The sequence below is a fragment of the Mustela nivalis genome (genome assembly GCF_964662115.1).
Source record: "Mustela nivalis genome assembly, chromosome: 10".
Lineage (NCBI taxonomy): Eukaryota > Metazoa > Chordata > Mammalia > Carnivora > Mustelidae > Mustela > Mustela nivalis.
Window position 1 is genome coordinate 14,917,837 of NC_139029.1, and position 25,819 is coordinate 14,943,655.

The following is a 25,819-nucleotide window of genomic DNA, read 5'->3' on the forward strand; positions in this document are numbered from 1 at the left end:
TCCTTGTCCTACTTATTCGCCTCCCCCTGCCTTGTGGCTTTCCCCTTATATTTAGAATAAAGAGCCGAGTCTTTATTATCAGACCTGCTAAAAGATCCTACAGTGTCTGGCCTCTTCCCCACCCCTTTCTCTTTTTGTCTAAGTCTCTCTTTCTCTCTCAATTTGGATTTCAGGTAACAGAATTGGATCAGTCATAATCCTCAGTCTATGACATACTCTCATCACGGTTTCAGATATCATTAGGCGACCCAAGGGGCTACTTTTATTTAGTGAGACATACAGTTACTTTAAATAATATGTTAACGCGTCGAACATAGGACACAGATGAAACTTGAGATCATTATGTTAAATGACAGATACCCGGAAACGAAAGATACAGATTGTATGCTTCGGTTTTCCCGTAGATTCTAGAAGAGGTGAGACCAAAGAGACAGAAGGCAAGACCACTGGTTGCCAGGGGCCAGCCGAGGGGGTGGGAGAGAGAGCAACTAGACGGGAGGGAAATTTGGGGGTCATGAGAATGTTCTATATTAGTTGTAGTGGTGATTTCATAGCTGTATATGTTTGCTAACACTTAACTAATTTCACAGTCGAAACTGTTGAACGTTATTGTATGAAAGTTAACCTTCAAGAGAGCCAAAACAAAACAGAAACAACCAAAGCAAAGCTGGAGTTCCTCACATCTAACCTCTCCTCCTCATGCCCACCTCAAGCTTGAGTCAGCCATTATCTAGAACCCTAGGCTCCTCACGCCTTTGCTTTGCCTTTTTCTATAGTTTGATTCACCCAATATTTTCATTCTTTAAAATGTATCTTTTAAATTTCAGTCGTTTTAAACTCTGTAATGGGGACGCCTGGTGGCTCAGTAGGTTAAGCAGCTGCCTTTGGCTCAGGTCATGATCCCAGCCTGCGATTGAGTCCCACATCAGGCTTCCTGCTCAGAGGGGAACCTGCTTCTCCCCCTGCTTGTGTTCTCTCTCTGTCTCTCTCTCTCTCTCTGACAAATAAGCAAATAAACCCATAATGGTTTTTTTTTAAAGATTTTATTTATTTATTTGACAGACAGAAATCACAAGTAGGCAGAGAGGCAGGCAGAGAGAGAGGAAGGGAAGCAGGGTCCCTGCTGAGCAGAGAGCCCACATGCCGGGCTCCATCCCAGGACCCTGGGATCATGACCTGAGCAGAAAGCAGAGGCGTTAACCCACTGAGCCACCCACGTGCCCCCGTAATGGGGGTATTAAATAGCATTTAACCTCCTGGAACTATATTTTTTTTTCTCCTTAATAGATATTCCTAGAAATTGTCTGCATGGTGGCATGTTGCTGCGATTCGTTCTTTTTGACTACTGACTAATATTCCATCCTGCGACTGTCCTACATATATTCATCCATTCACCGTGATAAACATTGGAGTTGTTTCTAGGATTATCCTATTGAGGGTTGAAGTCAGGGCTGGGAACACTCTTGCATACATTTCCGGGGGCACATGTGCAGGATTTTCTCTGGGGTCTCTACCTGGGAGTGGAAGTGCCAGGTCACCTGAGAATTCAGCTTTAGGAATTGTTTCTTCTTTGACCTCATCCCTTACCACTCCACTTTCTCTGCTCTGCCTCCTCCATACTGACCTCCCTCTCCTTGACCATTCCGGCCTCCAGACCCGGACACTTCTGTCCTCCCTACCTGGGATGCTTTTCCTTTAGGGATTCCCACCACTGACTTTTACTTACCCATTAAGAGTAGATCAGACAATACCCCCTCAGCCAGAACTTCTCTCTCGGTGGTCCCCCACCTACATGTGTTACCCCATTCCCACCCCAGCCCCCCGCATTTCATTCTCCTCGGAACACCCACCACCACAATTAGATATGACCTTTACTTTTGCTGATATGTCATTGTCTCCTCTACCAGACTCAAGCTCTAGGGGGAACTGGGACCATGTCCTGTTCATGGCTCCTTCCTCTAGAACATTCTGATACGGAGAAAGCACTGAACACATTTTTTTTTTTTTTGAGGTGGATACTAATATGGGTCCTGACTTAGGAGAAAACAGGTCTGGAGAGGATAAGCCATGTCCCCAAGGATGAGGAGCCTGGAGGTGGCAGAGTTAGGATCGGAAGCCAGGTCCGACCAGTTCCAGAGCCCATGTTCTCTCCTGGAAGAGGCTGGCTTGCTTTCATGAGAAATTACCTTCCCTCTCCCCTGTTATCAGCTAGCCATTCAGTGCCACCTGTGTAGCCACAGATTGGAGGGACCTTGGGTCTTGCTGTTGGCTGTCACTCTCCCAGGTACAGCAGGTGGGGGCCATGGCCTTGACCATGAGAGAGCTGGCGTTCCACCACCTGTTCTGGGAATGGGGCCCAATCGGCCCCCCTCCATCTGCTTTCTGCTCTATATTAGAGCCCCAGGTTATGTGTGTCTTTCCTATCATCTCAAAACTCATGATGCTCCGGCTGCTGCCAGTAGAAACATTGAGGTTAGAATAGAATCAAACTTAAGCTGTTATCAAAATAGACTGTTACAGGTATAAACTATTACATATAAGCCTCATGATAACCACAAAATAAAGACCTACAGTAAATATACAAAAGATAAAAAGAAGGGAATATAAGATATTACTAAAAAAAGTAATCAAACAACAAAGGAAGAAAGGAACAAGAGGAACTATGAAAGCAGCTACAAAACAATCAACAAATGGCAATAAAGTCATACCTAGCAATAATTACTTTAAATATAAATAGACTAAATTCTCCAGTCAAAAGACATAGAATGGATGAATGGATATATGCTATATGCTGCCTATAAGAGACCTATGTTAGATGTAAGGACACACATGGACTAAAAGTAAAGGGATGGAAAAAGATATTCCATGCCAATGGAAACTGAAAGAAAGCTGGAGTAGCTATGTTTACATCAGACAAAATAGACTTTAAAACAGAATGTAGAAACAAAAAAACAAAGAGTATAAGAACAGACCAGGAAGGGCATTACATAATGATAAAGGGGCCACCCAACAAGAGAATATAACATCTGTAAACATGAATGCATCCAATATAGGTGAACCTAAGTATATAAAGCAAATATTAACAGACATAAAGGGAGAAATAGACGGCAATACAATAATAATAACGGACTTCAGTACCCCACTTAGTTTAATGGATAAATCATGCATCCAGACAGAAAATCAATAAGGAAACATTGACCTTAAATGACATGTTAGACCAGGTGGTCTTAACCAATATTTACAGAACGTTTCAACCAAAAGCAACAGAATATGTATTCTCCTCAAGTACACGTGGAATATAGAACATATGTTAAATCACAAGAAAGTCTTAATAAATTTAAAGGGATTGAGATTGTATTAAACATCTTTCCCGACCACAGTGGTATGAAACTAGAAATGAATTACAAGAATAAAACTGTTAAATTCACAAATATGTGAAGGTTAAACAACATGCTACTGAGCAATCCATGGATTCATTCAAAGAAGAAAACAAAAGAGAAATAAAAAAATACTTTGAGACAGAGGAAAATAGAAATAAAACATACAGAAATATGTGAGGTGTAGCCAAAGCAGTTCAAAGAGGGACGTTCATAGTGATAAATGCCTACTTCAAGAAACAAGAGAAGTCTCGAACAACCTAGATTTACACCTCAAAGGACTACAAAAAAGCAGAACAAATCAAGTCCAAAGCTAGTTGAAAGAAGGAAATAACAAAGATGAGAGCAGAAATAGAAATTTAAAGAGATAGAGATTTAGAGGACAATAGAAGAGATCAATGAAACTGAATCAGCTCTTTGAAAAAGTAAACAAAGTTGAAAAACTTTTAGCTAGACTCACCAAGAGAAAAAGAGAAAGGACTCAAATAAATAAAATCAGAAATAAAAGGGGGAGATGTTACAGCCAATACCACAGAAACACAGGATCCTAAAAGACTACCGTAAACAATTATATGCCAACAAATGGACAACATAGAAGAAATGGATAAAGTCATAAAAACATACTTACAATCTATCAAGACCAAATCATGGTAAAATAGAAAACCCGAACAAATCAATTCCTACCAAGGAGATTGAATGAGTCATCAAAAACCTCCCAAAAAAACAAAGTCGAGGACCAAATGATGTTGTTGGCGAATTCTGCTAAGCATTCAGAGAATCAATACAAATCCTTCTCAAGTTCTTCCAAAAAACAGAAGAGGGAGAAACTCTTCCAAACACATTTTATGAGGATAGCATAACCTGATACCAAAACCAGACAGAGAGGCCTAAAAGAAAGAAAGAAAGAAAGAAAGAAAGAAAGAAAGAAAGAAAGAAAGAAAGAAAGATTACAGGTCAGTGTCCTTGATGAACATCGATGCAAAAATCCTCAGCAAAATACTAGCAGGTTGAATTTAACAATACATTAAATTGATCATATAGCATGATCAAGTGTGATTTATTCCAGGGATGTGGTTCAGCATCCACAAATCAGTCAAAGAAATACACCAATTAATAAAATGAAGGGTAGGGGCACCTGGGTGGCTCAGTGGGTTAATCCTCTGCCTTCGGCTCAGGTCATGATCTCAGGGTCCTGGGATCGAGCCCCGCATCGGGCTCTCTGCTCGGCGGAGGGCCTGCTTCCTCCTCTCTGCCTCCTCTCTGTCTGTGTCTCTGCCTACTTCTGATCTCTGTCTGTCAAATAAATAAATAAATAAATAAATAAATAAATAAATAAATAATCTTTTTTAAAAAATGAAGGGTAAAAATTGATCCTTCCAAAAATATTGATCATCTCAATAGATGCAGAAAAAGCAGTTGACAAAAGTCAACATCCACTTGTGATTAAAAACTCTCATCAAGGCTGGTATAGAGGAAACTTAACTCAGCATAATAAAGGTCATATATGACAAGCACACAGCTAACTTGGTGGCTATCATACTCAATGGTAAAAAGCTGAAAGCTTTTCCTCTAAGATCAGGAACAGTACAAGGATGTTCACGCTTAATCATTTTACTCAACATTGTACTGGAAGCCCTTGCTAGAGAAATCAGGCAAGAAATAAAAGGCATCCAAATTGGAAAGGAAGAAGTAAAACTGTCACTATTTTTAGTTAACATATTATATATAGAAAACCTTAAAGACTCTATCAAGAAACAAACTCTATGAAGTTGCCGGATGCACAATTTGTACACAAAAATCTGTAAAGAAATTGCATTTCTTTCCACTTATGAAAAAACTATCAGCAAGTAAAGTTAAGAAAACAACCCCATTTAAAATTGAATCAAAAAGAATGAAATGCCCAAGAATAAATTTAACCAAGGAGGTGAAAGACTTGTCTATTGAAAACTACAAGGTATTAATGAAAGAGATTGAATAAGACACAAATAGATGGAAAGATGTTCTGTGCTTATAGAGTGGAAGAAATAATACCATTAAGATGTCCAGACTACTCGAAGCAGTGTACAAGATTGAACACAATCCCTATCAAAATGCCAATGGTATTTTTTGCAGGAACAGAATAAATAATCCTGAATCCCAATGAACATTTTAAAAGATGCTCAAACTCAGGTGCCTGGGTGGCTCAGTCAGTTAAGCATCTATCTGCCTTTGGCTCAGGTCATGATCCCGGGGTCCTGCAACTGAGCCCCGCATTAGGCTCCCTGCTCAGTGGGGAGCCTGCTTCTCCCTCTCCCTTTCCCTGCCATGCCCCACCCCCGCTTGTGTTCACTCTCTCTGTCAAATAAATAAATAAAATCTTTAAAAAAAATAAAAGATGATCAATCTCATTTGTGATAAATTAAATGCAAATTAAAATCACAATGAAACACCATTTCACACCTCACAGTTGGGCAAACAAGAATGGCAATGAGAAAGTTGGCTTAGATGTGGAATAATAGGAACCATCATTCCCTCTTAATGAGACTATTGACTCTTTGTCATTACGTGGTACAGTTGGACGATTGCGTACCTTATGTTTCATTGATTTTTACCCAAGGCATAGAGCAGATACATGTGAACCACTTCCATAAAAGCACAGAATGAGTAACTCTCAAATATCCATTAGCAATAGATTGGATAGATTTTGGAATATTTGAAGTGTGGACAACTAAATAGTAAAAATAAATCATTTGCATACATCAACATGGATGGATTTCAGAAATCAATAGTGAAAACAAAATAAAAGTGACATCACAAATGAATAATCACTATGTGATTCTACTCACATAGAAGGCCAAAAAAGAAAACCAATACGGGCGCCTGGGTAGCTCAGTGGGTTAAGCCTCTGCCTTCAGCTCAGGTCATGATCTCAGGGTCCTGGGATCGAACCCTGCATTGGGCTCTCTGCTCATCAGGGAGCCTGCTTCCCTATCTCTCTCTCTGCCTGCCTCTCTGCCTACTTGTGATCTCTGTCTGTCAAATAAATAAATAAATAATCTAAAAAAAAAAAGAAAACCAATATATTAGGAATACATATGTATGTGAAAATCTAATGAAAACAAGGGAATGTCATAGGTTTGAGATGTACAAAGGAATTATAATGTTCTATTTCTGAAGTTGGGTGGTGAAAATAAAGGTATTTATTTAACTATTATTTTTTAAACTACACACACACACACACAAACACACACACACATACACGAAGTAGTCTTTATTTCTTTTTATGGATTTGTCATTGTCTCCCTATAAAACCCAAGCTCGGGTGCCTGGGTGGCTCAGTCATTGGGCGTCTGTCTGCCTTTGGCTCAGTCATGATCCCAGGGTCCTGGGATGGAGCCTTGCATCAGGATCCCTGCTCAGTGGAAAGCCTGCTTCTCCTTCTTCCACTCTCCCTGTTTGTGTTCCCTTTCTCGCTGTGTCTCTCACTGTCAGATAAATAAAGAAATCGTTTAAAAAAAAAAAAAAAGAAAAGAAAAGAAAAGAAACTCAAGCTCTAGGGAAACTGGCACCATGTCCTGTTCATGGCTCTTTTCCCTAGAACATTCTGATACGGAGAAAGCACTCAACACATTTTTTTTTGGAGGTGGATACTAATATGGGTCCTGACTTAGAGAGGAGAAAACTGAGGTCTGGAGAGGTTAAGCCATGTCCCCAAGGATGAGGAGCCTGGAGGTGGCAGAGTTAGGATCGGAAGCCAGGTCCGACCAGTTCCAGAGCCCATGTTCTCTCCTGGAAGAGGCTGGCTTGCTTTCATGAGAAATTACCTTCCCCCTCCCCTGTTATCAGCTAGCCATTCAGTGCCACCTGTGTAGCCACAGGTTGGAGGGACCTTGGGTCTTGCTGTTGGCTGTCACTCTCCCAGGTGCAGCAGGTGGGGGCCATGGCCTTGACCATGAGAGAGCTGGCGTTCCACCACCTGTTCTGGGAATGGGGCCCAATCGGCCCCCCTCCATCTGCTTTCTGCTCTATATTAGAGCCCCAGGTTATGTGTGTCTTTTCTATCGTCTCAAAACTCACGATGCTCCGGCTGCTGAGTTCCCTCCTATTTGTGGCCTTTGGTAAGACCCCAGCCTGTGCTGCACAGGGCCAGGAGCCTTGAAATCTGTCACCTACCCTGAGTGCCATGAACCCAACACCTGGGTCCACAGGAGGGGATCTCAGTTTGCACCTGGGCATGATTGTGGGGGCTCAGCTTGGTGCTGGGGCAGGACAATGGAGGGGGAGCAGTGGACGGAACAGCTCAGGAGAAAGACTGGGCTAACCAAAACACTGTGGTGGGACTCCTCGTTGGGGGCAGTAAAGAAAGACTAGTGTCTTTTTTACTGGGCTTTGTGGTTAGACTGGGTTGGAATATCTGTTCCTCTGCTTAACCCTCTAATGCTCCTCTCCCTGCTCTGCCCCACTCCAAATCATGTGGTCTAGCCTTTTCCTAGTCTCTCCACCATATTATATTCCAGCTCAGGGCCACCTCCTCCAAGCAGCCTCTCTTGACTGACAGTAACAGTAATAGATAACGTTTATTGAGTGCTTACTTCATGTCGGGGAATGCTAAAGATTTTTTCTTATATTATCTCTTGTAATCCTATAACTCTTACAATCATTTTCTTACGTTATTCCTTGTTATGTAAGAGTGCTTCTATATGCCAGGGAATGCTAAAGATTTTTTCTTGTATTATCTCTTGTAACATGTCCATGAGATCAGTACTATTATTATCCCCATTTTACAGACGGAGAAACTGACCCTTAGAGAAGTAGCCCAGGCTAGAAGTAGGGGCAGAGCTGTATTTTGAATCCAGGCAATCTTATTCCAAAGCCACCACTTCTCATGACAATTAGCTATCCTGTCGCAAGGGCTCTCTGGGCACCAGGCACTGTTCTAAGTGCACTAGGCCCTTCAATCCTGCCATGGAAGGAGGTCACATATCTATTCTAGCCTCGTGGGACTCTAGAAACCCCTGCTCTAGTCCAAATGTTCACTGTGCATACATGGCTGCAGAGGTCCACAGAGGGGAAAGAGCTCACGCTGGGTTCAGCCAGTGTGTGGTGCATCTGAAACTGGGACCCAGGCCTCCTCTTAGTTTTGTGGGACTCTCTGGTTGATTGATGTCTCCTCTCTCCCTTCCAGCCTCGGGCTGTGGCCGACCTTCCTACCAGCCCTCCGCCCGCGTTGTCAATGGTGAGGATGCGGTCCCCTACAGCTGGCCTTGGCAGGTAAGAGCAATATGGGTGGCATTGTTTCTCCCCATGGGCTCTGCACTCTCTTCTGACTGCAAGGCATTCAGTCTTGGCCCCACTGCTTCACTTCCAGTATCCTCTCTAGCTTCAAGGCCAGGAGACTCTTGGACAGTTGATTTCACATGGATGTCTTGTCCACCCAAACCATAACCCTCCCTGGGCTGCTGGCAAGTCAGAAGTGATATCTGGGGAGAAGGCAATGTTTACTTGGTGCACAAACAGTGGAGTTTCAGACACTGTGTTCAGGGAGGGAGGTTTTGGGGTAGACATTTCTAGATTCTTCAAATTATACAACAAGGCTGCAAGGTCTAAGAGCACTAAAGGAAAGGAGGGCTTTATAGAGGTTGGTGGGGCACAAGACCCCCTGCGCCAACACAGTAGCCACTAGCTACGTTTGTTTGTTGAACTTTAAATTAATTGAAATAAAATAATATTATGGGGCGCCCGGTGGCTCAGTTGTTGAGCGTCTGCCTTTGGCTCAGGTCGTGATTCCAGGGTCCTGGGATGGAGCCCCGCATCAGGCTTCTTGCTCCACGGGGAGCCTGCTTCTCCCTCTCCCACTCCCCTGCTTTTGTTCCCACTCTCACTGTGTCTCTGTCAAGTGAATAAATAATTTTTAAAAATTAAAATAAAATAATGTTAAAAATTCAGTTGTTCAGTGCTGAGCACATTTCAAATTCTCAGTAGCCACATATGGCTACTGGCTACCATATTGAACAGCCCAGATATAGAACATTTCCATCATCACAGAAAGTTCTCCTGGGGGGGTGCCTGAGTGGTTTAGTTGGTGAAGCGTCTGCGTTGAGTTCTGGTCATGATCCCAGGGTCCTGGGATGGAGTTCCACATCGGGCACCTTGCTCAGCAGGGAGTCTTCACACTCTGCCCCTCCCTGCCTGCTTATGCTTTTTCTCTCTCTCCCTCTCTCAAAAATAAATGAACAAAATCTTGGGAAAAAAAAAAAAAAAAAGAAAGTTCTATTGAATGGCACTGGTCTACAGCAGGGGTCAGCTAACTTGTTCTGTAAAAGACCAGAACATAAATATTTTAACTTTTGTTAACCTTATGGTTTCTATTGCAATGAGTTAATTTTGCCATGGTAGTGTGAAAGCAGCCATAGATAATGTAGTCGTGAGGTGGAACACTGTACATTTCTAGAGGATGCCATTCTGCATGAAAGATGCCCTTTAGAGTTGTATAGTGCACAACCGATACAGCTGTGAATATCAGCCCTCACTGAGGGTCCAGACCACTTAGGCTCCTCCCTCCCTTGCTACCAGGTCTCCCTGCAGTACGAGAAGGGTGGAACCTTCCACCACACCTGTGGCGGCAGCCTTATCGCCCCTGACTGGGTCATGACTGCAGGCCACTGTATCTCGTAAGTTCTTTTGCTTGTCCCTGTCTCCACGTTAGAACCAGAAGTGCTGGGGTAGTGGGGGGCTTTGGGCCCAGACTGACCTGACTTCTACCGGCAGGAGTTCCTTGACCTACCAGGTGGTGTTGGGCGAGTATAACCGGGCTGAGGAAGAGGGCCCCGAACAGGTGATCCCCATCAATGCCGGGGACCTCTTCGTGCACCCACTCTGGAACCCCAACTGTGTAGCCTGTGGGTGAGTGAATGCTTCGGCCTAGGACCCAGAAGTTACTGGTCCCCCTGCCTTGCCGTGACCCAAAGATGATTCTGAGGAGACTCCCAGGGACAGTGGGGCTGGGTCCAGCAGCCTGGGCCCTGGTCTCACACACTGAGGATCAGAGCCAGGAGAGATTCTAAGGACCATCTACACCAAACCTCTCTCCTTATGGAAGGACATCAGGGCCTCTGGAGGGCCAGGAACTCTCCCAAGTCCACTTGGATAGTTGACTTGAATCCAGAACACCTCTGGCATCCCCTTTCCCAAATCCAAGGGTTCCTCCATTCAACCAACATTCGCCCAGTGCATCCTGGGTTCCTGGCCCAGTGGGCAAAGGGAGGAGCAACGGACTGAGAGGGTCCAGAACAAGTCACTAAGGTGCTTGGGCAATGCACTGCCCTTCTGGAGTCTCAATTATACCATATGTCAAGGGTGACCTTCTGGGCTTCCTGGGTGGTTTGAAGGTCAAGGAGGTGATCACTGGGTGAGAACACTAAACCCCTCAATCAGGTGCAAAATCACGTGTCCAGGTGGCTCTGCACTTTTCTGATGAGGGTCAGAGAAGGGTGCAGAACCCTTGCAAGTGCATGGCAGAAGAGACAGTCCATGAGGATCATGACCTTTACCCCTTCTCACGGGACTCCTGGGATAGATGGAGAGGAAAGGGGACCTTTCTCAGGCCCCACAGACGCACTGCATTAGGAACCCTGGGGTGGAGCACAGCAAACCTGTGACCTCCACGATCCTGACACAGTTGAAGTGTGCAAACCTCAGGGTAGGAGTTGAGGACAGCTAGGAAGGCCAAGGGTCAGCCTGGGTGCAAGGTAGGGGGAGGTTGCTCAGCCCTAAAAACACACGCGATTCGGAGGGAAGGGAGCAGTGAGGACACCCCGGAGGTGAACTCTCTGTAGTAAAGGCTGGAAGATGGGGCTTGGTCTGGCTGGAGGACTAGGCTCCCCTGACTCTTTCTGACTCCTTCCTCCTTGCCAGCAATGACATCGCCCTCATCAAGCTCTCACGCAGCGCTCAGCTGGGAGATGCTGTGCAGCTCGCCTGCCTCCCACCCGCCGGGGACATCCTGCCCAACGGGGCGCCCTGCTACATCAGCGGCTGGGGCCGCCTCTACAGTGCGTGCTGATCCCTCCTGCCTGCCTCAGGGACCGTGGGCAGGAAGACAGGGCCTGGGGCTAGGGCTGGAGAGTTGAATAACCAGGATGGGTTTTTGCACTTGCCTCCCATTCCTCCTCCAGGAGCACCTTCTCGCTCTATCCGCCCAAACACCAGTGTGTTCGATTAGGCATTTTGTAGTGTCTCCTACGTGCCAAGTGTTGGTGGACAAAGCAGGCAGGACCCTCTGGTGCGGGGAGAGTCCCCATCAGCCTAGAAGAGTTGCTTTCCCCAAGCCCCCACCCTGCTCTGAGGCTCCCAGCCCGGCACCCCCTTGCCACCCCACTGAGCCCTGTGTCACCCACAGCTGGTGGGCCGCTCCCAGACAAGCTGCAGCAGGCCTTGCTGCCCGTGGTGGACCATGAGCACTGCTCCAAGCTGGACTGGTGGGGCAGCTCCGTGAGGAAGAGCATGGTGTGCGCCGGTGGGGACACCCTCTCTGGGTGCAACGTGAGTCAGCTCGGAGGGCAGGGCCCTGGGGAACCTCTGCCATCTGCCTGGGAGGCAGACAAGCCATCCTACCTGCATGCCCCACTCAGCCTCTGGACCAGGCAGGACTCTGAGGGAGTCAGTGTGGGGTCCAGACACACCGGCCTGGCCTCTGGCTTCTAGTCCCAGCTCACACTGACTTGGTCTGGGGCAACTCAACAAGGTCCTCAGGCTTCCCCTGAAGCCCAGCAAGGGACATTGACACCAGGATCTCCCAAGTCACCTTCAACTCCATGGTCCTGAAGTTATGATAAAACAGTAATATTGCTGCAGTAGAAGTCAGGAGGATTAATAATAGGATAACTGACTAGTAATAATGTGAACTACCATGAATCCATGGCTTCCTCTCTGCTAGGGGCTGGGCTAAGATCGTATACTTATTATCTCACAAGATCTTGTAGGACAGATCTTAGACCCCATCCCAAACAAGCCAACTGGGGCTTAGAGAGGTCAAGTCACCCAGGGAGTTCCCAAAACCCCCCACCGCCAGAACCAATTCCTTCCATCTCAGACACGGCTCAGCTCCTCACTGCTCTCTGACCATTCCAGGGTGACTCTGGGGGACCCCTCAACTGCCCGGCAGCAGATGGCTCCTGGCAGGTCCACGGGGTGACCAGCTTTGTGTCTGCCTTTGGCTGCAACACCATCAAGAAGCCCACAGTGTTCACACGAGTCTCGGCCTTCAGGGACTGGATACAGGAGGTGAGCGGGCTAGGACAGGCGGGAGGCCCGCATGCTGGGCTGGGTGAGAACAGCAGGTCCTAGGGGGGTGGGCTGAAAGGACCCCAGAAGGTCAGGAGCAGAGGGGCCCTTGGACACATTTCAGAGGGATTTGGGGATGTTTTCTGCTATGGTGTGGCCCCAACCAGTGGCTTCTGGATGGAGCTTTGAACTATGGCTGAACTGCCTTATTTTCCTTATTTTAACAAGTGTTTATGAAATGTCTTCTTTGGTCCAGGTCTTTCCCTATCCTGAAAGGTAGAGTGATGTGTCAAAGGGTGGCCTTGTGGGGAGGAGATGATTACATGAGCAATAATCATGAAATGTGGGGAGAGAGTGACTGGGATGCTCAGGCCCCAGTGAAAGTGTTAACCTTATCTGGGAACAAATGGTCAGGAACGGTTAACATAGTTCACCATAACAGTAATAGTCACCATTTAAAACTACGTAAACCTCCTTAAGAGTTTCATCAATGGCCCCTGTGAGATGAGTACTATGATTACTCATCCCATTAGACAGACGAGGAAACTAAGACTCAGAGAGGTCGAGTCACTCTTCCAGTGTTCCACAGCTGATGAGTCACATGGCTGGAAATCAAACTCAGTTCCATATGACTTCAGAATCTGCTCCTAACCAGACGATTCTGGCTCTCCCCACTTTTTCTAGGTCATGTCAAGCCACTAGAACCAGGGCTCGGTGGCAGTGCTGATCCACCTTCTTTGTAGAAAATAAAGATCTTTCAGAAAACCCCAACGTGTGTATCTTCTTTCTTTGACTCGCCTGTTCCCTTCCAGGCTATTCATGAAATCTGAGATCCAATATGTAAGAGGCGAGACCAGATTCAACCCTCTCATGAGAATGAGGAAAACATGGGGCTCTGAGAGCGGAGAGGGGTTGCTATCAAGTCACCAATTGTCCCCATTTACCTGGGACTGGGGGAGTGCCCAGGACACAAAACTTGTGGTGGTGAAGATAGGAGAGTCCCAAGAGGTTGGTCATTCCATATAGCCACATACCACCTTTGGCTTTTCAAGGCAGGCATAAAAGCATAGAGTCTGCAGACAAACTGACCTTGTCAGACCCTTGGGAGGCTCGTGGTGGAGTGCAAGGGCCATGTGTTTTCTGCTTCCATTGATGGGCTAGGGAAGGGGGACTGTAGTCATTCATTCATTCATTCATTCATTCAACAAGCAAGTTTAGGGCTGGGAGTACAGATGTGAGGAAAATGACGTTGGGAGCCCTGGCTGCAGCCGGGAGCAGACACACACTCAGAAGCCCACACAATGCCTCAAACACGGTCCGGAGCCCACTGTGATGTTGCTGAGTCTAAGAGATCGTTGCCCTACAGCCAAGAGCAACATAGAAACAACTGAATTCCTTTACTCGTGTACCGTGAAAGCAAACATGAGCCCAGCAAGGATATATGTTTATAATTTTTAAAAGATTTTACTTATTTATTTGACAGAGAGAGAGAGAGAGAGACCACAAGCAAGGGAAGCAGCAGGCAGAGGGAGAGGGAGAAGTACGTTCTCCGCTGAGCAGGGAGCCCAATGCAGGACTTGATCCCATGAACTCAGGACCATCACCTGAGCTGAAAGCAGACCCCCCAACTGATCGAGCCACCCAGGCACCCCATGTTTATAATTTTTAATATTACTCTTGCCCCGTTGCCCCCCTCCAAAAGATATACTTCTAGTTTTAAAAAGTTTAAAAGATACAGCATGAAGAATAACATAGGAAACACCCATGTAGCCTCCCTCCAGCATTAACAAAGCCCATGTTTTTGCTTCATGTTTTCTAAAAGAGGAACTACGTTACTAGGGTAGAGGCCACTTTGTACCCAGAGGACATTATTGTGGCTGTGGGGTTGTTTACCCAACAGCACTGGTTTTCCTTTGGAGCATGGAGAAGGATCCGTCTTGCCTGCCCTCCACCTCGTGAGGGCGGGTTTGGCCCCATGGCTCTCTCTGCCCAAGGTGAAGACTTGAGAACTGGGATGGTTTGCAGAGCTCTCTTTTGCTCTGCCATGGCAATGGGTGGCTGCAGGTCAGCCTGGTTGCAGAGTGAGGAGACACGGAGGACTGCCTCTAATGCCCCCTGATCAACACACAGCACAAGCAACAAATAAACTCTGTTGCTACAGGCCACTAAGATTTGGGATGTTTGTTACAGTGACATCAACCTAACTTATCCTTACTAATGAAATGAATTGTGCATTTATCTTGATACTTCATGCTGTTATATAGTTGTTTTAAAGTTTGTTCTTAAGTATTTTATTGTTTTTTAAAATTATCTTTATTAGCATATAATGTATTATTTGCCCCAGGGGTACAGATATGTGAATGGTCAGGCTTACACCATTCCCAGCACTCCCCATAGCCCATACCCTCCCCAATGTCCATAACCCAACCACCCTATCCCTCCCCTTCACCCCCTTAACAACCCTCAGTCTGTTTTGTAAAATTAAGAGTCTCATGGTTTGTCTCCCTCCCGATCCCATCTTGTTTAATTTTTCCTTCCCTACCCCCAACAACACCCCAGCCATGCCTCTCAAATTTCTCATATCAGAGAGATCATATGATAGTTGTCTTTCTCTGATTGATTTATTTCACTAAGCATAATACCCTCTAGTTCCATCCACATCACAGCAAATGGCAAGATTTCATTTCTTTTGATGGCTGCATATATTCCACTGTATGTATATACCACATCTTCTTTATCAATTCATCTGTGGATGGAAATCTAGGTTCTTTCCATAGTTTGGCTATTGTGGATATTGCTGCTATAAACATTTGGGTGCACATGACCCTTCGGATCACTAAATTTGTATCTTTAGGGTTGATATCCAGTAGTGTGATTGCTGGGTCGTAGGGTAGCTCTATTTTCAACTTTTTGAAGAAACTTCATGCTGTTTTCCAGAGTGGCTGTACCAGTTTGTATTCCCACTCTATTATATAGTTTTAAAATCCCATATTTAATATCTATAAACAATGTATTGCATTGTTTGGGTTTTCAAAAGTACATGCATGGTGGGACTCAGTGGGTTAAGCTTCTGCCTTCAACTCAGGTTGTGAACTCAGGGTCCTGGGATCAAGCCCCAAAGCAAGCTCCCTGCTCAGCACAGAGTCTGCTTCTCCCTCTTCCTCTGCTTCTCCCCCAGCTCATGCTCTCTCTCTCTCAAATAAATAAATAAAATCTTTTCTTTTTAAAGTACAAGCATATCTTCATGCTGTATGTATAATTCTGTGGTCTAGTTCTTTCATCCAGCATTGTGTCTCGAGGTCTCTCCATACTACTTTGTAGATCTCTAGCTCATTGCTGCTAGTTTTGAACACTCTGCTATTACACAACACTATTTACTTATCCTTCTCCCCCTACAGATGGACATTCACAGCAGGGCCAATTTTTTTTATGATTACAAATAGTGCCTCAGCGAATATCCTTGGACATATCTCCAGGTACAAATGTGTGAGAATTTCTCTAGGGTAGATTCCAAGAAACGGGTGGGAGGCTGTGCTCATTTTCAACTTCACCAATTGCCAAGTTGCTCTCCAAAGTAATTATATCAACAATACTTCATAAAATTTTCTTTCTTCTTTTCCCAACCACGGTCCCCACGTATTACAACTGCCTCCCCACTTTTCTGCATCACCACTCCTCAACACTCCCCCACAGAAACATTCCTCCAGCCCGTAGCCCCCACTCTAGCTCTTATAAAAAAAAGCCTGAGAACTGGTCTGGCAAGGCCTGAGTGAGGTCAAGGGAGGACCTGAGTCAAGCAGAGCAGAGACAAGGGTGCGGGGGAGGATTCGAGAATTTCTGGAACCAGCACGAGGTCATCATTCGTGTTGAGTCAGAGGGATTTTGCCAGATGACACATAACAGGTGTTTTCAGGCCACTACTTCTTCCCAATGGGTCAGGGAAGGACCCTTGGACAGTTTCCCCTTGGGCAGTTTATTTTAGAATAAAGGGCAGTCAGACCTGTAAAATTCCACCCTGTGGAGCTCCTGAGGGCCTCCCACCTAGCCTCAGAGGGAGGCTAACTGCTGACACCCTCCTCATGGATGGGCAACAGGGAGTTAGGAAATCTTGCCTTAAAGTGTCAACAACTTGATCAATAATTCAGTGTTCTTGGGACGCCTCGGTGGCTCAGTGGGTTAAAGCCTCTGCCTTTGGCTCAGGTCATGATCCCAGGGTCCTGGGATTGAGACTCCAGTCGGGCTCTCTGCTCAGCGGGGAGCCTGCTTCCTCCTCTCTCTTTGTCTGCCTCTCTATCTACTTGTGATCTCTGTCTGTCAAATAAATAAATAAATAAATAAATAAATAAAATCTTTAAAAAAAATTCAGTGTTCTCTTTTTAATCTCCAAGTCTTGATGATTCAAATTCTTTAAAAACCATATAGTCAATAATTTAATTTTTTATAAAAAGATTTATTTGGGAGAGAGAGAGAGACAAAGAGAGCACAAGCATGGGAAGTGGTAGAGGACAGGGAGAAGCCGACTCCTCACTGTGAACGGAGGGCTTGATCCCAGGACACCAGGACCATGACCCGAGCCGAGGGCAGACGTTTAACCCACTGAGCCACCGAGGCACCCCAATAATTTGATTTTTAAAGTAATGATTAGAGCATCAATGCCAACAACTTATTTTAGTTTTCTAAATCATGAAGAAAATCTCCCCCACATGCATGGTGGGACTCAGTGGGTTAAGCTTCTGCCTTCAACTCAGGTTGTGAACTCATTGTGCTTTCTAAAAAGCTTCTGCCTTCAACTCAGGTTGTGAACTCATTGTGCTTTCTAAAAAGCACAATGTCAACACTTTATTTTTTTTTTAAAGACTTTATTTATTTATTTATTTATTTATTTGACAGAGAGAGATCATAAGTAGGCAGAGAGGCAGGCAGAGGAGAGAGGAAGCAGACTCCCCGCTGAGCAGGGAGCCCCACCCGGGACTCGACTCTAGGACCCTGGGATCATGACCTGAGCTGAATGAAGGCAGGGACTTAATTAACCCACAGAGCCACCCAGGCGCCCCTCAACACTTTTTTAATAATGTCTTGCAGCACTCGGAAATATATTACTCATGTGGGGTTTTGTTTGTTTAAAGATTTTATTTATTTATTTGTCAGGGAGAGACAGAGAGCACAAGCAGGAGGAGCAGCAGGCAGAGGGAGAAGCAGGCCCCCATAGAGCAGGGGGAGCCCGATGTGGGACTTGATCCCAGGAACCTGAGCTGAAGGCCATTGCTTAACCAATTGATCTGTCAGGCCCTCAATAAACATTTATCCAGCCTGTGCCCAGTTTTAGGCGTCAGAGACATGATGATGGGATAGTTACAGGTTTTGGCCCTGTGATCAATTCTTCGAGTGGGTGAGATAGAAAATAAACAGATAATAGCAATCCAGAGCAACAGGCTATGAAGGGACTGCCTTTAGAAGGGTGGTGTGGGGGGACAGCAAAGGCTGCTCGAGAGAGGCTCCCTTTCAACTGGAACCTGGATGAGCAGGTGTCAGGAAAGGGTACCACGAGCAGAGATCACCAAAGAGGTGAAGATGAGCTTCTTGGGTTTGCAAAATAACTAGAAGGCCAGTGTGCCTGGAGCAGAGTGAGTGAATAACGGTGGGGAAAGATGAGGCATGAAGGGGCAAAGCACGAAGCTTCCATTTTTATCCTGAACGCTATGATAACCTTACATAGAGCCACAACATATGTACTTTTCATATACATTCGTAAACCTTTAAAATTGGAGCTGCTCTGGGACCTAAAGCGCTCCCCTGTCTCGTACTCCCAACCCACTCCAGCAGTCTTTGGATCAGTCCTAAGGAATCTAAGAATTGGAATGGGGGTGGGGGAGGGCACCTAGAGGTCCTTAATGTAGTCCAACCCTCTCACCTCACAGATGGGAAAACCACGGCTGAGAGGAGGTGAAAGGTGGAAACTGCTCTGTAGGAGTGAGTGGGGCAAGGGCCACAGTCCCTAGTGGAGGTAGGACTAAGGGCACAGGAAGGAGCTCTGGTTATCCAACCATCAGCTGGAGTATCTGGCAATCTAGAGGTTTACTGACCCAAAATGGCAGTGTAGACAAAAGGCACATCCTCTTCCCCAGGGACATTGGCTGGGGGTGAGATGGGGTGGAGTTGGGGGTGTGGGAGGTTACCTGGAAGGTAGGGAGGGTTTGGGGGTAAGGGTCGAGATAACCCAGCAGGGGCTTTGGAAGTGCCCCTCTAATTCTTTAGCCTGTTTCATTTGAGTAGGGCAAATGGGTGGAGAGACAGGGACTGGCGCTCAGTGGCCTACCTAACAGCCCAGTCCCTTCCCCTTCAAGTTAAGAGCAAGGACATGGAAGGGCTGTCTCCGTTAGCATCTTTGCACTTCCTCTCACAAGCTGTGCTATCTCAACATGTGTGCTTCCGACTCAAACCCAGGCTGAACCCAGACGCGAACCAGCAAAGTGTGACTTCAAATCTTCAGTTCTTAACCATCAGCAACTGGAAAGTAAGTCTTGGGGAAGAGGCACGCAGGACTAAGCCCAAGCCTTCCATACACAGGACAGACGGACTGGCAGACACATGCCCACTTCTGTCTGAGTACAGACTTCTGTCTGTGCCCACTGCCTCCCATGAAGTGACTCCGCGGGGTGCCACACAGGACCACCGCTTCCAAACAGCAGCCACCCAGCCCTCTATTCTGATTTCTTCCCTCTGGGTGGTGCAAAGGCTCAAGGGTGGAACCTCAGGGTGGGGCGCTGAGTCAGCTGCGGGCGGCCCACTGGAGTGTCCCAATTTCCCGCTTCGACCTCTTTCCACCTCGCGGCTGCAAACTGCGGCTTAAAAAAATCAAAGAACTTCGCCTAAGCGAAGAAGCTACCTAGGCGTTACCAAAAGCTCCGCACGGTAGGAAGAACTGAGACTGAGGAAGGCCCAAAGCCCACCACGGGTTAAAACCACAAAGCAGCAGAGTACCGCCGAGGCCTAGAGAGGCCGCGCCCCTTTACCCTGTTTCCCTCCCCTTCACTTCCAACTTCCGGGTGGGGCGCCACTTCCGGTTCCGGTGGCTGGCTACAAAGCATTGCGCTGGGTAGGTGGTTTCCTTTTTTTCGGAGTCGGTTTCGAGCTTCCAGTCGGCTCTCGAGGAGCCCACGCCCCCGTTACCCCCACCCTCCGAGGTGGCACCTGCGCAGGTGAACGCCCTCTCCCTCCTTCCCTCCATTCCTCCCGACCGCCTCTCTTTTCCGGGCGCACGGTCTGTTGGGAGTGGGGGGCCGCGGCGGCGGTGGCGGTCGGCCTCGGAGCCGAGAAGCCCTGCTCGGGGACTCTGCAGGTCGCTCGGGCTAGAGTGGCATTGGAGCTCGCTTCAGCTCGGGAGGAGGAGGTCCTGGTCTGAACCCCCAGAAGTCTTTTTCCGGTCAGATCTAGACCTTCCGAGCCGCGCCCATATGGTGGGAGGAGCCCGGCTCAGCTCCCCGCCTAGACGCCGGGAAATTTCTGCTCAGCGGGGTGGTCCCACCTCCTGGTCTTGTGACCTTGGGCAGATCCCCTCTCGTCAGGCCTTAGTTTGGTTACATGTGAATGGAAGTGACTGTAACTGTCCTTCTGGGTTATGGGGAGGATTGGATGAGGGGAAAGCGTCCGCGGAGTGTCTGGCGGGTAAAACTCAAATAGCATCAACTGCTGCTGTTAATAGAGACAGCTGGGGCAGTAGAGAGTCGAATCGGGAGTTTAACTAGAGTGTCTGGGAGGGTCACGTAGCGGAATATAAATTGCCTAGCACAGTGTCAGCTAGAAAGTTAAGTGCTCAGTAAGTCGGCATTATTAACGGATGAGGGTGAGCATTGTGTCTGGTCATTGATCTTCAAAAGCTGATAGGATTTATAAGCTTTATAAGTAAATCGTGGAGTTTGTCAGTTTTTCAAATCCAGGCTTGAGAACTGGCCTCCTGACAACTGAGACTATTCTTAGAAGTCGGGGTTGTAAAGACCTCTGGGGCTGGAAGCTAGAAGTATTAATAAAAGGGTGTTTTCCTAAGTGTGTTACGGGTTTTTCCCTCAGAAGGGTTTTGGGCAGGCGGAGAATGTTTGCTTCCTTTTGAATTAGGAAAGTAATACATAGTTGCAGTTAAAAAGAAAGCAATATAGAAAGATACGGAATGGAAAATGTTTCTTGAAGATAGTGCTTGTGATAGATCGGGTCATCTGTGCTTGTGTATGTATTTTAATTTCCCCAGGTGGGATCATACGGTCAGGTGGTGATGTGTTATGGCCGCCTGTCTGTATCAGCACTCGCAGGCTGAGTTCCTGCTTCATAAGATTGCCCTTATTCCGTTAAATGGCCGAATTATTTCCCTGTTGATGGTCACTTAGGTTGTTCCCAGGATTTTGCTGTCTCACATTTCATCCAACCTTTCCTTGACTAAATATTTCCTTTTTTTTCCAAGGCACCCCTGAGTTATGGGGATATTTTGCTTTGGGCTTCATCATGCTAGGTTAGTGACAGCTTACTTTTGGGGAAGAGAACATGCTGTTGATAGAGCAAAAACCCAGTAGTATGAAAAGAATAAGTGTGTTCTAGGAATATCTAAATGGCAGGGTCTGGAATCAGTTCAGGTTTTCTAGAAAATGGGTTATGAAACGTTTGAAGAAGAGGTGACTAGGATCTGAGAACTAGTTAATGCAAGATAGGTGGTCAATGTTGGTGATTGTTGGCCTCTATCAGTTGTTACACAGAAGACAGATTTGAGACAGTCTCTGAGTCCGAAGAAATTTTAGATGTCAACACTCCTGCTTCATGGACTGGGGAGGAATTAGATCTTGGGGGAGGGCGTTTGTTAATGAAAAAAAAGAGATGACCTTTGAAAACTGACCACATCATAGGAGTCGTACTCTTTGATTAGACATACCTGCATGTGGAAATTAATTTAGTCATTTCTGTACTGTCACTTGAAGTCTCTCTCTGTCTCCCTCTTTTTTAATAACATAGAATGTGGTTTTCCTATACGTAACCTTTCTCTTGGACTGGGGCCTTAACCCAAATGAAACAAAGCCTTTTTTCCCTAGCATTTTACACGTATTTAGTGTGCCCCCTCCTCCTCTGCCCCACTCCAGCTGGTTTGCTAATCTTAGCACATGTGTGCACACAAGAGCCCATACCTTGGAGCACAGGGAGGGGCTGAGAGAGAAAGAGAGGGAGAAGCTCCAGCAGAATCCCTGCTGAACATGGAGATCCTGACCTCCTGCTGAAATCCCAGAGTCAGGCTTCAACCAACTGAACCACCGGGGCAGCCCTGATGAGCTAAGTAGAGGAACTTAGGATCTTGATCTTAGCATAGAGGCTTTTGTATTCCTTCCTTTCCTTTTTGTGAAGAGGGGATTTAGGTTTAACCCTGATGGTAGCTCCTAAAGTACTTTTTAAATTTTTTTAAGATTTTATTTATTTATTTGACAGAGATCACAAGTAGGCAGAGAGACCCACAGAGAGAGAGAGGAAGGGAAGCAGGCTCCCTGCTAAGCAGAGAGCCTGACGCGTGGTTTAATCCCAGGACCCTGAGATCCTGACCTGAGCTGAAGGCAGAGGCTTTAACCACTGAGCCACCCAAGTGTCTCTAAAGTACTTTTTATTTTATTTATTTTTAAAGATTTCATTTATTTGAGAGAGTGAGTGAGCAAGTGAGCATCACTTGGTGGAAGCAAACACCTGTGATTTTAAAGATTCTCCCTCCTATAAATCATGTGAATGCATAGTTTCTTATTTTAACATAATGTAAAATACTTTGTAATGCAGGGAAAATGAATGGAATATTTCTTAAAAAAGATTGTCTGGTTAGTGAGGCCGGCATTCTTCATCCTCTCTGCTTTGAGAATCTACATTCTTAAACTACTGCCACATTTTTCTCAATTGTGTCAATTGATCCAGAGGAAACAAAAACAGAATTTTTAATAGCTTTATTAAGAAATCCTGTTAAGGGACACCTGGGTGGCTCAGTTGGTTGGACAACTGCCTTCGGCTCAGGTCATGATCCTGGAGTCCCGGGATCGAGTCCGGCATCGGACTCCCAGCTCCATGGGGAGTCTGCTTCTCTCTCTGACCTTCTCCTCGTTCATGCTCTCTCTCACTGTCTCTCTCTCAAGTAAATAAATAAAATCTTAAAAAAAAAAAAAAAATCCTGTTAAGATTGGAAAGCTGATGGAACTTGGGTCTGGAACAGATCCACAAGATCAAGGTGGTTATAACAGTCTCTGGTCTGTTTTTGCTGAGCCTGTCTTTTCTCTGCATTTAGGAGTCTTCAATCTCCTTTTCCAGAGTTCCAGAATGGAGACTGAAGGGTACCTAGAGGCACAAAGAAATAGAGAAGTCCAGGATGATAAAATGAGGTCACCATCAAATGAGATGATGGCTGAGGAGCCAGAAGTTGTCCTAATACCGGCTCCCCAGGTCCAGGCTCCACGAGAGCCTTCTGGGCTTCCACAAGAGAGCCTTGATGAAGACTCTCTCGAAGACCTTGAGACCATGCCACGAAGGAATCCTCCCAACGCGGCAGCCTCCAGGCAGAGGTTCCGGAAATTCCGCTATGAAGATGGAGCTGGGCCCAGGGATGTCCTCAGACATCTGCAGGAGCTTGCGGGACAGTGGCTGAGACCCGATATTCACACAAAGGAGCAGATTGTGGAGATGCTGGTACAGGAGCAGTTCCAGGCTGTCCTGCCCGAGGAGCTCAGAGCTCGGGCCCAGAGATGTCAGCCTGGGGTCAGAATCACTGGCTAAATCCTGCCACAGGGTTCTTGCTCAGCCTACACATGAGAAGTAACCAAACGTTCTCTTTGTTGCAGGAGCCAACAACAGTCATGGAGAAATGTGAACCTCGGGGTTTTTTTGTTTTTTGTTTTTTTGTTTTTCCTTTCGGCTTGCCTTTGACTAGTTGTAATAAGAACCCATCAGAACCCATGTTTGGACCTCTCTGGTGGAGGCAGCTCTAATTCCTGGGACTGAGCTCTAGAAAGAGCTTCTGTTAGGACCCTCCTTTTAGGACAATCAGCTTGTTGCTTGTTCTTGCTCTGCTGAATGCCTCCTTTTTTGCACTTTTCGACATGCTTTAATATATTGTTATGTATCCAAAGAGGTAATTGCTTCAACTTTCAGAATTCTTGATTCTTGCTGTGGCAGCATGAATGGAAGCTTCTGTAACCCCACCAGTAACTCATCTTAGATGTCCTTGAACTATTAAAAGTTTAGTGCTTAATCACAATGTCCTGTGGTGATTTACCAATTTAGCTTTGACTCAGCATTTGAGAAAGTTGAGATCATTATCAGGAGTAGATGTGAGCTAGAGATAAGACAGGAGCAGGTCAGCCCTTTGTGTGCAGTCAGAATTTAAATTCCAACTGAGAAGGGGATAAAACAGGGTCCTCCGAAGTGAGTAACTCTTAGATCTGTTTGATTTGCTCTCCCCATTTCCATGGCCTGTGTTCCACAGCTTGTCACCTCCACAAGAGAACTAAAGCTATCTGACCATTCTGTGCTGCTCCTCCTGAAACAGGTCACCCTGCTTTCTGTGTGTGGAGACATGTGCTTTGGTTGACGGCTGAGAAAGCAGTCCGTAGCTGTGGTTGTGTTAGGCAGAGAGTAAACAGCAGCTGCTTTTCCTCAGTGTGACCCAGTCTTGAGGAACCTTTCTGCCTCTGTGGCCTGGCTGTTGGATTTATACATCTGCTCCTGTAATCAACTTGCTGCCAGTTCAGAAACTAATCTTTGGGAGAGGGATTGGTTAGCTCCAAGCTGGAACGTGTTTATTCTGGCGGTGTGTTAATACTTCCTGTGTCTTCCGGACTGGTCTAGATGCTAGGACACAAACACAAAACCCAGTATGAAGAAGAAATGTATAGTTTTTGAAGAGAGAGGAAGATGTTGAGCTCTACGGGTAGGATCCTTTTATTTATTTATTTAAGATTTTGTTTATTTGAGAGAAAGCATGTGCAGGGGTAAAGGCAGTGGGAGAAGGAGCAGAACAAGCAGGCCTTCCTCCTGCTGAGCGCAGAGCCTGAACTGGGGCTCAATCCCAGGACCCTGAGATCCTGACCTGAGCCAAAGTCAGACATTTGACTGAGCCACCCAGGTGCTCCAAAAACACATTTCCTATTTAAACACGCACGCGCGCACACACACACACACACACACTCTCTCTCTCTCTCTCTCTCTCTAAAAGCAGAGGAGAGAGGAAATAGCCAAGTTAGGGAAGTGAGATTTTTTTTTTTTAAGATTTTATTTATTTATTTGATAGAGATCACAAGTAGGCAGAGAGCGAGGGGAAGCAGGCTCCCTGCTCAGCAGAGAGCCTGATGCATGGAGCTTGATTCCAGGACCCTGAGACCATGACCTTAGCGGAAGGCAGAGGCTTTGACCCACTGAGCCACCCAGGCACCCCGGGAAGTGAGATTTTAATTGGACTTTCGTGGGAGATAACAGAATCCCACCTTGAGACAATGTGGAAATGCTTGGGGAATAACAAACATACAGAAGGGTGAACTGTGCTTTTTATTGACTAGGTTAAGCTTTTCTTTCTTTTTAAAACCATTTTATTTTTTAAAGATTTTAAAGGCAGATGCTTAACCATCTGAGCTACCCAGGTAGCCCTAAAACCTTAAAGATTTTATTTTTTATCAAGTCCTCTCTACAGACCCAATGTGGGTCTCAAACTGACAACCCTGAGATCAACAGTCAGTCTGACTGAGCCATCTAGGTGCCGTATAGGTTCATTTCTAGTCCTAATTCTAAGAGTAAAATTTAACATTGGCAAAGGAGTTAGGAAGCACAGTAGGGTTGGAGTATCTTCAATACTTCCATTTGTTCAGAGCATTATGAAAGTATTTCCTTTAGTCTGCAAAGATCAGGAACTCCTGGTGTTAATTTCCTGGCCTGTGCCCGTTTCTCAGCTGCTTCGGTGATCTGGAATATACTGTTAAGTAAAGGAGCCAACTTTCCCGGTGGACCCAGAAGTTACCACCTTCGAGATTGTATGGCTTGACGGCGGAAGTGTCCTAAGTTAATGTAGCACAGGTTTTCTCAACATGGGCAATTTGGAGCCAGAGAATTCTCTTCCGTGGAGGCTTGTCTTGGGCATTACACGATGTTCAGCAACATATGTAGTCTCTCCTCACCAGCTGCCGATAGCA

General features: G+C 46.1%; 1 protein-coding gene and 1 long non-coding RNA gene across 2 annotated transcripts; both read left to right on the top strand.

The window, feature by feature from the left end:
* Nucleotides 1-7,405: 7,405 nt before the first annotated feature.
* LOC309841533 (proproteinase E) lies at nt 7,406-13,409 on the top strand. Its single transcript, XM_082684635.1, has 8 exons — nt 7,406-7,474; nt 8,542-8,627; nt 9,930-10,027; nt 10,125-10,259; nt 11,271-11,407; nt 11,755-11,897; nt 12,486-12,638; nt 13,323-13,409. Exons 1-8 carry the CDS (start codon nt 7,435-7,437, stop codon nt 13,338-13,340), a joined length of 810 nt encoding a protein of 269 aa, XP_082540761.1. The 5' UTR covers nt 7,406-7,434; the 3' UTR covers nt 13,341-13,409.
* A 5,218-nt stretch (nt 13,410-18,627) lies between these two features.
* LOC309841542 lies at nt 18,628-23,889 on the top strand. Its single transcript, XR_014299167.1, has 3 exons — nt 18,628-18,642; nt 19,083-19,837; nt 22,930-23,889. It is a non-coding gene; the product is annotated as an uncharacterized lncRNA (long non-coding RNA).
* Nucleotides 23,890-25,819: the final 1,930 nt, after the last annotated feature.

What these genes read in the sequence shown, in the direction of transcription:
- LOC309841533 (XM_082684635.1), top strand. Translation starts at nt 7,435, where the DNA reads ATGCTCCGGCTGCTGAGTTCCCTCCTATTTGTGGCCTTTG. An exon ending in CCTACAGCTGGCCTTGGCAG is followed by an intron (nt 8,628 to 9,929) that starts GTAAGAGCAATA and finishes CCTTGCTACCAG; the next exon opens with GTCTCCCTGCAGTACGAGAA. An exon ending in ACTGCAGGCCACTGTATCTC is followed by an intron (nt 10,028 to 10,124) that starts GTAAGTTCTTTT and finishes TTCTACCGGCAG; the next exon opens with GAGTTCCTTGACCTACCAGG.